This window comes from Xiphophorus hellerii, chromosome 2 (assembly GCF_003331165.1).
Source record: "Xiphophorus hellerii strain 12219 chromosome 2, Xiphophorus_hellerii-4.1, whole genome shotgun sequence".
In the NCBI taxonomy this organism is placed as follows: domain Eukaryota; kingdom Metazoa; phylum Chordata; class Actinopteri; order Cyprinodontiformes; family Poeciliidae; genus Xiphophorus; species Xiphophorus hellerii.
In genome coordinates, this window is record NC_045673.1 from 22790615 (window position 1) to 22809126 (window position 18512).

At 40.3% G+C, this 18512-nt stretch overlaps 1 protein-coding gene across 4 annotated transcripts in view; it reads right to left on the minus strand.

Annotated features, from left to right (window-relative positions):
* Window positions 1-18512, minus strand: part of LOC116736304 (A disintegrin and metalloproteinase with thrombospondin motifs 20) — a 103091-nt gene that overhangs the window by 48863 nt on the left and 35716 nt on the right. For all 4 annotated transcript variants that reach the window (XR_004342531.1, XM_032588712.1, XM_032588714.1 and 1 more), the window contains 3 exons: window positions 17425-17571; window positions 13009-13150; window positions 11719-11823 (listed from right to left, as the gene is read on the minus strand). Coding sequence is in view for 3 of the 4 variants with exons in the window: in XM_032588712.1 (XP_032444603.1) it covers window positions 11719-11823; window positions 13009-13150; window positions 17425-17571 (394 nt within the window). In the remaining variant the exon portion in view is untranslated. The remainder of the gene's footprint in view (window positions 1-11718; window positions 11824-13008; window positions 13151-17424; window positions 17572-18512) is intronic.

Here is an 18512-nt window from a genome sequence, read left to right on the forward strand (position 1 = left end):
AGCTATTGTTTACAGTTTACCCGTTAAGCAACTTCAGTCCAAAAGAGGTGCCCTCACAGGCAATTCACAGCGGGCGCATTTCCCTTTGTGTGTAACCAAATCCCCTCCTGAGTGACTTGGATATCAGAGGGTCCTGTTTGCTGAAAGAATGCAGGACAAGACGGCGTCTGTCTGGGTACGCAGCCCGCCGCCCGCGCACACAGGTGGTGGGCAGTGTCACTGTGATAAGGAAACTCTAGAGTTGTGATAACAAGAGGAACAAAACTTATTACTGGCTCAACATCAGGAGCTCTCTTCTCTTGCTCAGTTGAAGCAAGCAAACTGATGGGCAATGTGGGAAAACACAACAGCACCTTCTTGCCAGCATTTATCAGCATCATCTGCTGGTTCATCTTAATTTTTTGCCAGATTATGCACTATTATTATTGTTTTTTATTATTCCTTCTAATGTTTCATTATATTTGAAATGGACAAAATCCCCGTAAGAAAGTATCTAAACATGTCTGCCAGTGTTCAGGTTAGTAATAAAGGTAGACAGCTGAAAAAAATGAAAAACTTTGCAATCAGTAAACGCACCATACGGTACAGTATGGAAGATGACTAGGGCAAGAAGATTCAGGCACCATCCACATGGAAATTTTTTTTCTAAAAGACTGTCGGTTTCAAAAACACTCACATCCACATGGGATTATTTGCAGAAAGGTTTTCACCCACAAAGCAACGAAACGGCAAACGGCATCTGGGTCGTTTTCACTGTCCACACCCACCCAGTGGTGAAATTTTCACTCCGTTTGTCTACCAAAGTGTGCACAAATACAGATAGTGCTATGTGTGTTGTCTATATTTCTGATCAATGAAGTGTAAGTGTTCTACAGAAGAAGAGAGACTTTGACTTAAAGCAGTCCACTGAATGAGTTGAATGAAAACCAGAAAATTTTCAGCAGTTCTTTGAAACTTTTAGACTTGAAATGAGAGCCTGCATTATTTCAAAAAATATATATTGAGACTGTTGTTTTAGTTATGATAGCCATTTTAAACAAATTGCTAAAGTAATTTGACTAAAATGTCAACTCCTGCACCATTTTTTTCCTCCGGTTTTGAAAACCGTGGTAAAACTTCTACTTTTAGGAATAATTTAAAAATGTTTAAAAAGAGACCAGAACTGGTCATAATTGGAATGAACAGAAAAACTGGAGATCAGAGATAGGACACAAACCTCTGATTAGTGCAGCTCTAATTTCCATAATGCAAATTGAAAACAGAAACAGAAATTAGCTGATGCATCTGCTGTTAGGCATTTAATCTAAGGTAATATCAGGTTTAAGTTTCAGCGCAATTACATGTCACAATATGTTTTTCTTAAAGATAAAAAAATGTAAGACTCACAGAACGATTATAAACAACTAAACACTTCCAAAACATGGTAGTAATGCCTCTTTGTTGAAACCTGGCTTAGTTTTCATATTTGTTATTCAAGCCAGAGGTTCCAATGGCGAAGTGTTAACTTGGCGCACATTCACAGACAGGTGTTAAGAGTTGCACAAGCTGCAAATGTTTACAAGATCCAGATTTGTTTTTTCTTAAAAATGTCTTGACTCGAGTCCTCGGGTCTGGAGCCAACAGGAAATGCAAATCTCAGGCACTGATAATTTGGTTGGAGCGCTATCTATCTGGATCCAGAGCGGTAATTTATCAAGACGTGCTGACAAGAAAGTGATGAATTATCCATATGAGTAGTATAAATGGCTTCCATGCAGCAAAAAGGCAAACAGATGCATTTATTTGTAGGTTGAGCAACAACAGGAAAGAAAAAAAGCAAAGTGCCAAAGGTTTTCATACTCTATACTCTACCCCACATTATGCCATGTTAACATTACAAATGTGATTGAAACTGTACACCGTTATATACAACACACAGTACTGCGTGACTGTGAAATGGAGAATACAGCATGTATAGTATTAATTTTTTTAAAAAGTATTAGTAAGAAAAATGTGCCATGGATCTGTTTGCATCTTTTTATGCGATAAAAGTCAGTAGTTTTAGTTATGTAAGTAGTTTTGCAATTTTCTCCTACATTTGCCAAATATTTGAATTTATTAACTCAAGTTCAGTACACCATCATGATTGACAGCGTGAAGACCTTCTCCTTGGCTCTGATTGGTTGTTTCTAACTGGGAGCGGGTCATTTATGCAAATTGAAGGAGAAGGAAGAGGAGATAGATTTTTTTCACAGATTATCCGTCTCTTAATATACTGTTAAACATGCAAAAAACTGCATGTAAACACTACATAGTGGAAAGGTGTATAAATGTTTGTGGAGATTGTGGGATAGTAAAATCACATTTTAGAGTAAGTTCACAGCAGTTTTTCTTTCTTTTTTTGTTCCCCCAGGTCCCTTCCCCCCAAACCAACTTAGTGACTCGCAACCCAGACCATCGCATCTCTTGCATGCATTTCAACCCATCCCCCTTATCCTCGTAATGGGAAATTGCCAAAGCCACGTAGAGACCACCACAGCGCAGCCAGGCAGCGAGACCCAAGGACCTGTCAAGCACAAGGAGGACTGTCTGTCACGCAGCACCAAAAGGCTGTCTAAGCCTCTGAGGCATTCCTCTATCCCCGCTGACAGCCTGTGTTTACAGCCATTTTGTGTTGCTTGAAAAGGTGATGTGGGAGTAGGGGGGTGGGGGGGGGGAGGAGGAAAAGGGGGCAGCAGAAAGGGGAAAAAAAACATCTGTGAGAGGTGATGTATGCGAATGTGAGCATGTGAACGAATGAGAGTGTGCACAGGATTGAATGTGCGTTAGAGGGCGTGCGCGAGTGACTGCTGAAGGGGGTCCTGAGACATCTGGGAGCCATGCACAGTTCCAATTAGCCTCCTTCTAAAAAGAGTGCAAACACGCTTTAAAAGCACCGAGGTGGCAAGCACTGCACAAAGTTCAAACCGGCGTTACAGGTACGTTCCGGGAAAGGTTGTCAAACTTTGCTTAAAGTTTGATGTGTGAGACATTTGAAGGTCCTGTGGCAGAAGCACACACAGCTGTGACAAGCATGTGTTTGAAATCAGGAACTTGACTCGCCAACACATGTCAATATGTGCATGATCAGAGTGAGATTTGGTCTATCTTTCTTTGTCTTGTTAGCAAATATGCAAACAATTTCGTCACTTGTTTCTTAGTGAAAATTCTTAGCGTTTAACGTGCAGCCTCAACCCAACCTCAACCCTCAAAAGAGCGACTACGTATATCCTACATGCAACAGAGAGAGCAACTAGTAAAACAGCATCTATGGAGCTCTTCAGCTTGCCGGTTCGGAAGCTGTCTGTAATTGTCAGGAAGCTACGGTAGAGAGCACCTTATTTCGAAGCTAAAGCCATACATCACTGCAGGAATGAGAAGGCAGCGATCCCCGCTCTTTCATTTTAACACGGCCGTTTCCAAAAGACGTCACCTTTCATGTTGTTGGGTTTTTCTCCTGGCTGTGAATAGGGAATACGCTTTAATCTTGACCTCTTGGTATATGTGTCTAAGTGTTGACGGCAAGCCTTCGGTCTGATATGGAAGCAAAAAAAACAAATCAAAAATAACTGGAGCCACCTATCAGAGAGGGAGACTACGGACCCTCACAGCTGCTTTCCAATAAGCCACCATTCACTTTTACATATGTTAGGACTTGACCTGAAGGTGGGAGGTGATAGGCAGGGATTCTCTAAGGATCCCTGCTTGGGTGGAGACTGGACATAATCCAAGTGACAGCTGTTATTTCAAAGTGGATTTACGCCGGCTGACAGTTCTGGCTTTCCTTATTGCCTGTCAGATCCATTTTTTGTAGTGGAAAGACAAGAGGAAAAGGAACGAGGACGCACAGAGGAAGGCAAGACAGAACCGACTGCGACCTGAAGCAAGCTCGTCTTTTCTCACGTAGCCTCATTTCCTGTCCTGTTTGTTGCTACCTCTCTATAATCCCTCCGTGCCACACATCTTTTAAAGAAATGCACAGGGTGTCATTAGTGGGAATGAGTAGTTTGGCTACATCAGCTGTTCCATTCACGTGCACTTCAGGGCTTTACTTTTACTGCTGGTGTGTCTTGCTTATAATCATCCCTGTACAACCAGCAAGAAACTAACACCTCTAATTTTTTTAAAGCTAGAATCCTAAATATATGTATATGGAAATGGACAGAAAGACAATTAGATTTCTATGCTAAAAACATAAAATGTAACTATCTTATGTACCTGCAAACTGGTATTGGGGGTGGGCGAGACCAATCCACATAGCAGTTTTTAGAAAGTGGGAGGAAGCCGGAGTACCTGGAGAAGCTTCACAAAGAGCCCAGACCAAGAGTCAAAGCAGGGAACCTTTACCGACAAGGCAATGCTGCTCTCCACTACTCCAGCATTTAACAGAGACATTCAGATGGTCCTCTTAAAGAAAAAGTGAAAAGCTGGCGTTCTCTACACAGTATTCTCCAAAAAGGAGCGCTCACAGAGAAGTCTTATAAATGCAAATACAGGCAAACCTGTTCAGTAAGAGCACCTTCTAAATCGCCCATTTTGATTGAAAGGTGAGGGCGAACTTACTGCGCTCACTTACAAAAATTGGGAGGTGCAAGACCAGAGCGGCAGGCCAACAGGCTGGGGAAGGGCCGGTGCAATTGGCGCACGCCCTTTCGTGCCCAGTTTAATGTGCACACTATAAACCTAGCTGAAATACTGCAACAATCGATGGAATGAGGAACAGGTGATTGTCATTACCTAAACATGCTGCAGCTTTGGGGTTAGCTAAGGGAAAATGGCTTAAATGACACAGAATGTACAAAGAAGCAATCGTGGCAGAGACGGGGAAGGAGCAATAACTGAAGAGAGCAAAACCAACAGACATAAAATACAGGATTTCAGTCAAATTACAGAATTAACAAAAAAATACAAAATGCTATAATACCCAATAGATTATGGCGATTACATTTAATACTTTCTGTACACATTGAAACACTGGACACCCTTTTTGTTTAAATTAAGGTTGCTCAGTGCTGCTGATTCTTTTAAATAAGTGCTATTCAAACTTGAACTGTACTAAGGTACAGTACTTGACAGCATATTTTGTGTTTCTTACAAAGATGCTGTCTTTTACAGACAATTTACAGAGTGAACTAGAAACCCCTTGAAAGATAATCTACAATCTTTTTAAACACAGATCTTAACATCGTCAAAACATCAATTTAGATACAAATCCCTACAAAAAATGAAATACAAAATTCAATAGATTGAAACCTGACACCACAACCTGTCAGAGTGACAGTTTTATTATTACAAATCTATTGTATAGATGGTAGAAACATAAACTATTTATTTTCTATTAATGTAAAAAAAAAATGCCATAGGTTATTTTAATATTACAGGGATTATACTGTATGTGCATGTTTTTCAGCCTGCTCTCATTTTCCTGTCAATCTGTAATTGTTAGCAGGAGAATGTGCCCCCTATCTGATAGAGGGCTATTCATAACTGTAACACATTATACTGTAATCATACAAAGTCATGTCTCCGCTTCCACACAGCCGGCCCTGAAAGCTGCTCTCAGCGACTACCGGACACAATAATGCCATCAGCAAACTCAGCGGCGGCTAAAACAACAATCTTCTTGTTAGGCCAAATCCACAGATATGTCTGTGATGACGGCAAATCAAAGCAGCAACATCCTGCAAATATCCAGAGATTAGCTGCAAGTGACACTGATGCCATTCGCACGACTCCGAGGTCTCTAACAAGAGCAAACGCCAAAGCTACACGCACAAAGAATATGTCACATATGGGTTGACGATCGACAAACCTTTCGAGGTGCCAGAGGAATCTCTGGCCAACATTCTCATCAGCAGAGTACAATTAATTGTCAATTAATGGTTTATTAATAGAATTAGTTCCAATCGATTAATGACGAACATCCTAAAGAGGGCGCCGATGGTCATCCTCAAGCAGAAACACTTGATAAGGAATTGGACATGGCTGGTAATCCCAGAACAGGAAAGAGAAACGGTCCAAACGGAGCCCGGTGCGGGACGCAAGATCCATTTTATGTGGCTCTGTATTGAAATGTAAATATTTGAAAAGGTCTTAAAGTTTCACGTTAAATAGCTATTATTCGATAAAGCAAATTTAATTCATGTTACCGTATTTTTATGTACCTTACATTGTACTTTTTTTGAATAAAAATATAAATAAAAAAAAAAAAAATAGCTATTATTCAACCAAGCGTGAACCTCAATGAAATTATCAATGAGCTACGAAGGCGAGGATGTGATGACCGAAGAGCGGAAGGCATGACACCAAAGAATTGTAATATGATACAAAGAGACATGATGCCAATAAGAACAGTTGATTTTGAGGGATGTCTAACTTTAATAATGTGAGAAAAAACACAAATATCTGTTTATAGAGTTAGTATTTAACACAGATGACAAAAAAAATGCTTCTTTTTTTAAATTCAGCATATCAAAAATGTTGACCTTCATGTTATGGAAAGTCCTCTTAGAACAAGAGAAAATTATTGAGAAAATGTTTTCTCTTGTTCTAAGAGAACAATTTGATAATCTGCTATTTATCAATTTTGTTGAAAAATAGCAGATTATCAATAAACCGTTAGTCATTCGATAAGAACAATCAACTTTAGATTAACTCATTAATAGATAGCTATATAATTCATTCATAATTAATATAACACTATATAGTAGCATGACAAAATGTAGAAAGGTTCAAAGGATTTAGGTATGTTTACTAAGTGCTCTTAAACTGTTGTTAAATTAAATGAAAAAATATATTTACAGTATTACAGCTGAATCCAATCAAAACCAAATTGCTCAAAAGTACATACCACCTACAAATTTATAGTTTAACTGTATTTTTCTGCATGTCTTTGTACACAAACACAAAAGCAGGAAGAATCACTCTTAGCAGCGAGAGCCTCTAAAAAAGCGAAGGCCTAGTGGGTTAATAGACAAATGAGAGAGGACGGGGGTGAGGTGGTGGTGGGGTGGTGGCTGTATTTATAGACAACAAGTGATGGGATGCTCTCATTAGAGCGTGGCCCACTGAGTAAGATCACAGACACACCGCCGAGAGGTCATGTGACCGCATTACACACTCCAGCGCCCTGTGAAAGCAACAGAAAGGGAGCAGGTTCTGGAGGAAGGCATGGCTGGAGAAGAAAAGATCGTCGGAGATGAAAGAGGAGGAAAGAGGGCGAAAACTACAACTGAACCCTGACTGTGCCTGATGCCCCTTTGTAACTAAGCAGTGTACAAACAAACTCTTTTTCTTCTTCAGCTCTCTGTCATTTAGAGGACGTGCCTATGTCCTTCTATTTGGGCTTTGACCTCAATTACCCAATGCGGTCACAAATTTGTTCCATAACCCGTCGGGACAAAACCATTCTCCCCAGGCGACCAGGGCTCAGGAGGTGAAGTCCATTCAGACGTGTTGCTTTTTATAACATAGTGTGTAATCGCTTTGAATGACGCCACTGTATTGTTCTAATATGGGCCACAAAGATGATTTTGGACGAGGATCTGGGGAGTCGAGAGACAATCTCCGGTGTTATTGTAGTTTTTCCCCCCTGATAGAGGCCAAAGTTGTAATCCTCCACATATCGCACCTAGAAGCCAACAAACTGACCCATACATGTAAAGCCTCAAACCTGAAAATGTCTTTTTTTCTTTTCTTTTTTTAGAAAAACAGGAAGGGAGTGTCTACTGCATTATCCTTTGGCAAAATGCAAGCACAACTTCTTACAGCTTTGTTTCATCAATGCCTTTTTGCCTGCAACTCCTTTATAATGGCCATATTTAAGGAGCAAATAACTAATAGCTGTCCTGTCAAAAGACTCTCCATCCTAACTGCATTTTCTGTGTTTGCAGAGGTTCCAGCGACACTAAGGGCATCTTTGCTGCTTCTTTAATTAATGATGTTTAGATGGAGGCCCACACATGGAAAGTTTGAAATTATCCACACTCTCTCTAGTTTCAGATGAAGAACTGAAGAGTGCTCAGTGAGATGCACAAAGCATGGAATATCGCTTTATAAGCTAACTGCACTTCAAATGCCTTCTTAATGTCCCTGACCTGTCTGGTGTGTACGTTGATGTTCATGTTGCTGTTTGTTGAACAATGTTCTCTAACAAACCTCAGTCAGATTAAAGCCCCTTAATCTGACCATGAGGACACCAATGTCTCACGGCAGAGCATGCATGCATTTTGAGAGATGCTTGCATGCAGATCTCAAATGCATGCAAGCATTTGCATGCATTTGAGATCTGCATGCAATGGAAATCTGGGCTCCATGTAGATGGAGCCCAGATTTAAAAGGGCTCCATTGAAATGATTGCCACAGTTTCCAGCTTTTACTTGTAAAAAAAAAAAAAAGACTGACAGCTTTGTATTATTTTCCTTCCACTTCACAACTGTGCACTACTTTTGGTCTCCATCTATCAAATAGATCATCAATAAAATACTGAAATTTGTGGTTGTAACTGGTCAAACTGTAAACAATTCTTAATGCTTTTTCTAGGTCAAGAAGGACAAAAATACCAGCAGAGTAATGCAAGAAAAAAAAAATAGTCCAGACAGATGTACAGAGCAAAGTGGCACAAAAGAACCAGGAAGACCCGTTTGAATGTGTTGGATTATCAGAGTGTGCAGGCCTCAGGACGAGCACAATCGCACTCACAGACACACAAGCCTGTCACACAATAACACCACATTAAAGAGCGCATGTATGGACAGGTGAGTGCTGGTGTAGGGTCTCTTTCAACCCGCGCTACTTCAAACACCACCCTGCATGGAGATGAAACCGGGGCCTCAGCGCCGCAAACAAAGGTGGTGCCACAGGTGACGGACGCACAAAGAGAAGATAAATACGTAGAAGAAAAAAAAATGGATGTGAAAGATTTTAAACTTTTTAAACATTTCCTGCTTCAAAGTTGCTTCCTTTTTCTCTTTTAGATCAAATAGGTTTTGATTTATTTCTTTTTTCTTATAAAAACGCAGGGAAGATAATTGTAGCTCTGTTTACGGTTCCGTACAACTCCATTAAAACCAAATAAATAATATGCTTATTATGCAACTTAAAATGTTAAGGAAAAATAAAAAGAATAGAGAGGGGGGGGGAAACAACAAAGTAGCTTTAACAACTATTAGTATCCCTCACAAAGAAGTGTAAAAAATAGTTTTATTGGAGCAGAATGATTTCACACTACAGAGGTTAGAAAGATCCTATAATTTCATTAGAGAAAAAAGATTATTTTTTAATAATTTGTGTGTGCCATACTTATTATCACTCCTATGAAACAAATATAACCAAACTGTGAAGTTTTAATTTATGCTTTCCCTTTTTAAGTGTCTAGAAACGTATTAATTAATAATCCATGGCTCACAGGTTCCCCGAGAAACTTTCTTCTAATAAGAAATGTAAGACTTAACATGTCATTTAAGTCAGATAGATGTTTGTGTATCTCATGAAAAGACTACAAAAAATAGATACACGCTTGTAAATCCAAACTTTCAACTGTGGAAAGACGAGGAAATCCCCACAACTTACGGCTGGAGAACTGCAGCAAGAGGTTAAATATTGAGGCTGCTAAGTGTTAAAGGGGCAGTGTTATGTGTTTTCCAGGCACATAGTGCCATTTCATAGCTTTATCCAGTAACTATGTTAACTTCAGTTGTTAAAAAGACGTCATACATATCTCAAATATGACTTAAAAGAAATTGTACTTTGTAATTTATAGTAATATGTAAATGTTACATATTTACATTACAAATTTTACAATTTATTTTCCATTGTAAAATCATCAACATTCTAGATAAAAAAGTGGTGGACCCAAAAAATTTAACATGTTTCACCGTGTATTGGTTATACAATGTTGTATAACCAATACAAGAAATACATCTCAATTATATGCTTCTTTTACTGATAAACAGTCTACAAAATTGCCACAAATCAAATGTATTTTTTCCAGTTGTATGTTCTGGCTTTTCTAACTCCAATTGTTATTAAATTAAATGACATTGCTCATAAAATAACATTGATCTTTACCCAGCAAAGATGATCAGTTTAGTTTTCATTTGATCATAAACGTAACGCAAAACCATTTTATGTAAAGTATTAGCGTAAGCTCTTTGCTTTTAATATAATTTCACCCGACAAGCAAGCAAATGGTTGCCCAAGGCTAAAAAACGAGATGTGGAAAATAAAAAGTCCAGTTCTGTGATGTGTATTACCCTTTAACAAAACAAGTATGACCCTCTTAACTGAAACCAAACAGCAGCTGAAGATCACTCATCAGTAAGAACATCAATCCCAGTCAGCTCCAAAGAGGTGGAGATGTTGTTTCTTCATAAAGAAAACCACTCAGGTTGACTAAACTCTCTGTTTCTCCCACATACAGAATGAGATTAGAACGGAGAATTCAGTCCAGGCACATTACTGTTTAGACTGGTTGTTGCAGTTGGATTAAGATGTCAGCCATCCCCTGTTAACTCCTTCTTGGTAGCCCAGGCAGATCCAGGCCCTAACATGGCGAGGAAGGAGATGAAAGGATGTGAGACCTGGGCTCAGAGCGCAAGACTCGAAAAGGCCAAAAGGTTAAGAAGAGACGAGAGGCATCCTTCCCTCTTCCTTCCTTTCCTTCTGACCTCCATGCATGCTCCAAGTGCTAACACCAGCCCACCATGTGCAGAATCACTGATGTTAGGTCCATCGTGAAACCGCTGGTTGCCACAGCGCCTGGTCTCCGTTACGGCCTGACCACTGACCCAATCACCTGCCTTTTAGAGAGGTCACAGGTTCAAAACAAGGTGGCTCAACTGTGAACAGCGGGCGGTATAGTCTTTTAAAACAATCCATCCTCCCTCTATCAGTGTGTCTTTCATTTCTCTCTCTCTCTTTCTTTCACCCCACCCTCGCCCCCTTCTACTTCTGGCTTTCCCATCCATGTACACTCAGAGTGACCCACCTACTCAGCTCTGATTAGCATACGGTCCCAGAGCGAGGGGAACATGCGGGCTAAGGGAGGGTGAGGGGAGAGAGAGGGCTTTTAACAACACAGGATGGGAAAGCTTCAAGTTTCTAACTCTCATCATCACCCGACTTCCCTTACATCGGTTTCTGCTACCAGGATGCAAGCAGTGGAGTAACGTACGATAAATTATTCCATTTTGTTGGTAGAAACACAGAACCGGAGAGGTAGTTAGGAGTTTGAAGCATCTTTTCAAGGAAATTCTGGCATGTGTCAGCACTGCATTTTGCTTGAAATGCAATCTGGCTCTCTTCGGCAAAGTAACAGAATGAATAACAAAGAAAAGCATTTGAAACTTCGCTCTCCAGCATCGGATCATTCTGCGTTTTCGTTTATTCTGAGATACAGATGTTTTTCAATCAGTGTGCTAAAAAGGAAAGAAACCTGAAATCATCTATGTGAGACCATTTTAAAAGTATTCAAACCCCTTGAACTTTTTTAATTTTTTTTGAAAATGTAACTTATCTCAATAGGAGTTTTATTGATAGATGTGAAGTGGAAGGAAAATGTTGAAAATAATTCATCAATACCTTTTTTTTTAACCACTGTAAATCAACCTGTTTCGACTAAGCAAGAACTGTGGTGCAGTAGGCCATCAGTGTGGTGCGTTTATTAAAACATGCATGGTTCAAACATACAGAATGACTTACCATTCCATGACCGCACTCGGTCCCATCAGCCAGGGGCATGTGTTGTGTGCGACAGCCTTTGTGGTCCCCCTCTGCACTCGTACACCACAACCTTTTGCACTGTTTCTGTGATAAAAATAAAAAATAAGGTTAACTTTATCAATAAAACCTGGATTGACAAGTGGGGGAAAATCTCTACTACTGTGACAGTTTTCTAAAACTTACAGCTCTCACCTTGTAGCTTTTAGCACCTGATGAGTTTTGCTAGTGCTGTGGTCTACAGGACTTTATTTAGTTGTTACTTTGGTTTTGGGTATTAGGTTTCTGTTTGACTTTAGTGTGTTTTGGACTTTGGTGTTCATGTCCATTTTTGCACTTAGCGGTGCTACTGCTTTACATTTTTCAGTGTTTCTCTGGATTTCTGTGTATTTTTTTTCAGTTGCCTTACCCTGTGTGGTTTGGTAACTCTTGATTGTTTTGTCTCCACGAAGCTCAAATATGGAGACAGCAAAGAGGAGAAACTTCATCCTCATTTTAAAAGTGCAAACTTTAGCTTACTCAAAATGATTTATTCTTATTTATTCATTCTAAAAAATAAAAATGTAAGTACAATCACCTTCGACATGGTTAAATCCACTCAGACTATGCATCGAGATCTGTGTTCGAAATGAAACAGTCTGCAAAGTCTACAGAGGAGAAATTATAAATATTCCCAATGTGTAACAGTGGATAATAGAAAGCTAATAGTAATCTATTCTATCATTCCTGTGAGGAAATCTCCTATTGAATTTGTGATTGTTTCACAACCTGGTTAAAATCATTGTAATGTTCTGCCTGTTATTGCTACTCAACGAATAACTCTGTATTCTCTGGTGCTCATTGTGACGTCAGTCGTCACAGTTCTCTTTATCTCTTTGAAACATCCGTTTTCTTTCTCGTAATGCCTCATAAACTCCCACAGTCACAATTGCTTTAGAATAAAAGAAGAAATTAATTGCTGTAAGTACACAGTTAAACCCGTCTTTAGTCATACCCCTGGGGGAGAAAGTCCAATTGATAAATGAAAAGCGTATAAAGAATTTTTGACAAAAATGTAAATAAAACATTTTTTTCCCCTCTTCAAATTGACACTCGTTTTACATTGTTCAGTTATCTTTTGAGAGATGCTTGTCTCTTTTCCCATCAGAAACTTTGTTCATTGGAAGTTATCTTAAATTTAAACCTGCCCAGGATATGTAAAATTTGGGCTTAATTTTACTCCTTCTGACATCTTCATTAATTTTTTAATTTGTTTTATATATGTTGACTTACCATGTAGGGGCAAATTTGGGAGCCAGGCCCAAACATCAGCTCGCACTGTTTGTTGGCGTTGTATATCTGGCCGGGTAGGAGTGTGGGAAGCTCATACGTTCTGCCGACGGGCTCATCCAGGAGGCACTCCCCGTATCCAGTGCTGACAGACGGGAAGAGTATGTATCAAAGGAAATGAAACAGAAAAGCACTAAGCCTCACCATAGTTACCATGAAATGTGCACTCACTGGGCAATTTCAAGGTAATACAGTATTTCATGAGCCTAAAAAGGTTGAACATCTCAGTGTCATCTCTGTCATAAAGGCAAAGTAAACATGTCTGTGGGTGGTCTGGACCGTTACCTAAAGAGACTAACTCCTTCGAGTTTGTTGGTAAATATTGTCTCTATTAATATATTACATCTCTTAGAAAAATGGGTCAAAACAGCCTTAGACAGCAGAATGAAAAGGGTTTATTTTTTTACAATAATTACAATCCTACAGGCATTTTTTAAGCTGAAACCAGCCAACTACAGTAATTTAGAATCCCATCGCAACTTGACACAAGCTAAATCAATTTGTGAATATTTCTGTATGATAACGGATTGTACTGTAAATCACCTCCACCCTGAGCCACAAGGTTAGGAACAAAGAGACAACAAAAGCACAGCTGGACCGAACGTATGCGCGCCGGCCGCCTGCATGTAAAGTCATCAGCCTTCACGGCCGTGAAAAGGCTCCCATCAAACATGTTGGCAAAGTGAGCCGAGCCACAAAGGACCTCTTCTTTTTTTGTTTACTCTGGGGGGGGGGGAAGAAGAAAAAAAAGAGGAAAGTCTCCAATGAGACGTGTATAGATGTGTAGTTACACAACATGTCTGCACCGCTCTGACGATCTCATTCGGGATTGAGCGGCTGAAACACCTGCTTCACAAAGCAACCAGCTGATGTGACAGGCCAATAATTATACGGGATTATCCGGGGTTACAGTCACTTTGTTTCTTTGTCCTTTCATTTCCAGGAGCGAGGTATGACACTGCGGCGTACGAAGCCTGCCAGCAGGAGCGGGTCTCTATACGAAGAGTACAGCAGCAGCGGAACGTACTGTTAATGGAAAATAAAGGGCAGCTTGTTGAAGACTCATGCAGGCCTTTCCATATTGGAGCGTCTTTCAGCGGCTAATCATCTGAGTGTCCTGACCCATGTGATTATTACAACCAGGACCATCAGAGACAGAAGGGGTCATTGTGATAATTTTTCAAGGGAAATATAAACTTTTTTTTTTTTTTAAGAAATCTTAGTTTCTGAGTCTTCAGTCTTAGTTAATGTACAAAATTACATAGAGAATGCAACGGTACGTCACATGAAGCTAAGTGGCAGCAGATCGTCCATACAAGTAAAATTAAAAAATGGTAGATGACCAGCGCTGACCAGAAACCAACTGGATAGAAAATAAAATAAAAAATGTGATGTTTTTTTGTTTTTTTGTCGATCAGTGCATGTGCCATACTGGAGCACTACCAACTTGGACTATAACACTCTTCGTTGTGGATGCCGCTACTGAATGAAGAAGACATAAAAGCACAAAAGCTGCATGAGGCTGTTAAAGATTCAACTATTTTCTAGATCGGAACGTAAGCTGTTCATTTAGTCTGCCGCAGCAGAGAGATACACTTTGTAGGGTACCGATCATTTTCCTCGGCCGCTATTTTAGAACATTTGCTTGTTTTGGTCATTTTATACCAAATGTTTTGAAAATTAGCTGTCTGCAGTTGCTAGGCGGGCAACAGTCTGAGTTTTTTGGCTCAAATCGACAAACACAGAGCCCGAAAAGTAATGAATAGCTCCATTATTTTTGATGTGGCCACATAGTAAAGCTGAGGTACAACAGGACACTTTTCATCAACTTCCAGGTGTGAGAACCTGTCACACGTGATTACAGCATAAGTGAGACAAAGAGAGGGAGAAGAGGAATCCTTTGGCCTGTGAGGAGAAAATGTTGAATTGGTAGAGAAGACCAGGGTTGAATTGGCTCTTTATTGCCAAGACGCTCATGTACTTGACCAGGTCAGCCCACTGAGCAGAAGTGGTACTGTAGAAATGATGGGTGGAATCCATGTTCCCTTATTGTTGGGTTGAGAAAAACCCAGTGGACTTTTCCCACCGTACGGGGCTGCTTTTCTCTATTTATACCTACATTTTACACTGTACTGCCATATCAAAAAAATGTGAATAGTTAGAATGTGCGCTTTATGAGGCGTGCTTGTAAAATTAAAAGTATCTTTTGAAAATAGCATTTAATCAAGTTAAATATACTTTTTGGTGTTTTTCTTATTGGTCTGATGTAATATTGTAATCTCAAGCATTGCTGGATGTGCAAAACCATCGTAAACAACAGAAATAAAGGTTTGGAAACACCAATATGTGTCTAATAATTTATAAACCATCTTTCCGCTAGTGATTTGTGGTACTGAAATATTAGAATTTTCAGTAATATTCCAGTTTATTGAATATGACTGCATGCAGTGCATCTGGAAACTATTCCCAGTGCTTTTCGCATTTTGTAGTGCTACAGCCGTAATCACGTCAATGGGATTTCTTGGTTTTCTATTTTCAATAAATTTGCAAACAAAACCCTTTTGGAACCTCAAAAGGTTCTTGGAACCTCAAGAACCTTTTGGAATAAGGCTCTAACATAAAATATGGAAAAAGTGAAGTGCTGTGAATACCTTCTTGATGCATGAATGTCATGTTCCTGGAGAGTTTTTCTTTTCCTGAAAAACTTTTATAATGCACCAGAAATGAAAAAAAGACATTGACAGGGATTCTCCTTCATTTTATGTTGGCTGACTGCTCAATGCTAAGGTCATCGCTGACTGGAAACTATGCAAAGCGCGACTCCAAGTGAGGCAGCGCCAAACTCGTCTGGTCTGTGCACTAAAGATGCATCTGTTCAACCAAAAAAAGACTGTTCTTTGTGAGAACGGGCCCCCGCAATTATCAGTGGAAAAGTAGGGGAGGATGGATGAAAGGGTCATGTTGAGGGAGGATCTTACAGCAACTGGCATTTCCCATTTGAAAGAGAAGTCCTTTTAGCAGGATCTCTGACGACGATGCGGGCGAGGAGTTACCGAGTGGGAGGCTAGCGAGAGCCTGACGTCCCGTCTGAGTGAAGAGATTTCTGAAGGAGTAGATTTATGTCTCAGGTCAGCTGAGGCAGAACTCCTCCCCCAAACCCCTCACCACCCCAGATTCAAACAGGAAATACTCTTTCAACACCAGGCAATAACAACTCCGCACGGTTTATATTGCGCCGACCTGTCTTTAAAGTTCTGACGGAGACATAGGACCTATTTGTGTTGTGGGCTACGTCACGAGAGAAGCTGCTGCCAAAAGAGTGAAGAATGTGCTCTTTCTGCTTCCTGAGCAAACCAACGCTTTGAAAAAGATTTCATACCCCTGAAAGTTGTCCTGTTTTTTTTCATGTTACCACCATAATTGTCAGTGTGTTTCATTAATATTTTACTCAACAGCCCTTAGTTAATTAATATAGAATTTTTCCATAGAAGTGTGAATGGGACCATTTCCCAGCTAGTGTTAAAAGAAAGTCTCCCCGCAGCATGATGCTCCCACCGCCATGCTTTACCATGTAGGCCAACAAGCTCAACTTTGGTTTGGTCTGATTAGAGCAACTTCGCTTGCAGGTTTCTCCATGTCATCCCTGCGACTTGTGGGAAAGTTTACATGGAACGTCTTAAGCCTTTCTTTAAACAGAGCTCTGTGAGGATTCCAAGGCTTTTGATGTTTTATAACCGAGCCTCGCTTTAAACTTCTCCACTTTATCTCTGCCTATGTCTGCTGGGCTCGTTGTTCTTCAGGATGCAGTTTGTTCACTACAGATCTCAAACAAACCTCTGAACAGCTGCATTTAAACTGTTTAAATCAAACACAGATGGGCTTTTTTTTAATAATTAGGTGATTTCTGAAGGAACTTGGCTGTAGTGGGGGGGCTTCTAGGGATTCCTATCAAAGCAATACAAAGAGAGCACAATGCAAACGCACATTAAAGTTTCAGAGTTGGTATATAACAGGGGGGTGAAACTCTTGTGGCACAGTGTATTAATAAAACCCCATGAACAAAACTGTTAAAATATGAACAAATTGCTGCCTGCATTTGATCAGTACTTCTTAAAAATCCAATCAGTTTGAACATGTTTGCACATTGCTGTGATTTGGCAGTATACAGACAAAAACAGCGGTGTTAGAATAATATTATCTTGTTACGTGTCCCTTCATTGTCTAAAGGGCCACAAAAAAAGCCATAGCGGCCCAGACTGGGCCCCGGACCGTGAGATTGACAAACGTGATCTATAAGATCCAGATAAAATAAATGAGGTGTACTGAGAGCAGAAAAACAGAGAAGCCAAATGCACCTACTCTAGAAACTCTGTGATGTATTTGCGACTGCACTTGGACCACGACCACGGGTTGGTGTCGTAGTTGAGGGTGGGAGCCATGACGTGATACTGGTGCTTCATGCCCGCCTCTCTGCACTTGGGGTTGTCGTCATGAGGCATGTTGAACCTGAAGCAGAGAGTTGTAAAAGGAGGGATTAGACACACATCTTAAAGGTCTTGTTGAAACTAGAGCAATCCATTTATCAGGAGAGATACTGTTACCATGCAGCTCAAACACCTTTCTCTTGTTTTGTTTTGTTTCCCCACAAATAAATCTTCTTTATTTGAGACATTCCTAAACATTTAAAACTTCTTTACTTCTTGCCTTTTAATACAACTTTAACTGACCAGTAGGGGGAGCTACTTTTCATGCAAACTGTCACTGCACTTTGCATCGATCAGCATCGATTAACGTCACTACGTTGGTGAGAACCACCTCCAGCTCACCCCTCGGAGGCCAGAGCTCACCACCTCACATTCTCAAAGGGCTTAAGGCAGGGAAGAGGTAGGAACACACAGATACACTGCAGACTGAAGACCTATTTTATGCTGCAGTTTTCCCCACAACCCATGAGCACTCAGAAAGAGCGACCCACTTATATTTATACACACAGGAATCCATGCAGCTGTATGATGTCTCAGATGTTTATAACAGGATGTGGGCCAGCGAACGTACAGTACGGACTCTGGTTCTGTTGCCGAGGGTTGGTCCACACGGCCACAAAAACAAGATCCAGCTCGACTGGCATGAGGCCCACCCTGCAGGGGCCGAAGGCCTGAGGGCAAGCGCCCAAGAAACTGTTAAGCCTCTGGCACAGTCAGCTGTGCGCACGCAAACGGGGCTGCTGATGGATAACACTAACAAAATCAAACCTGCCCTGAACGGGACCAGCAGGTAAACTCCAGTGATTAAAGATGATGAATATTTCCTGGTATCAATAAAAAGAGGATAACGAATCAAGTTTTTAAATCCTTTTATCATATCGTGTCATGTAATAACCAGCTGGGCCTTTTGAAGTCATAGATAGATTTTGATTTATCTATTCTAGGGCTGGGCGATATGGCTTA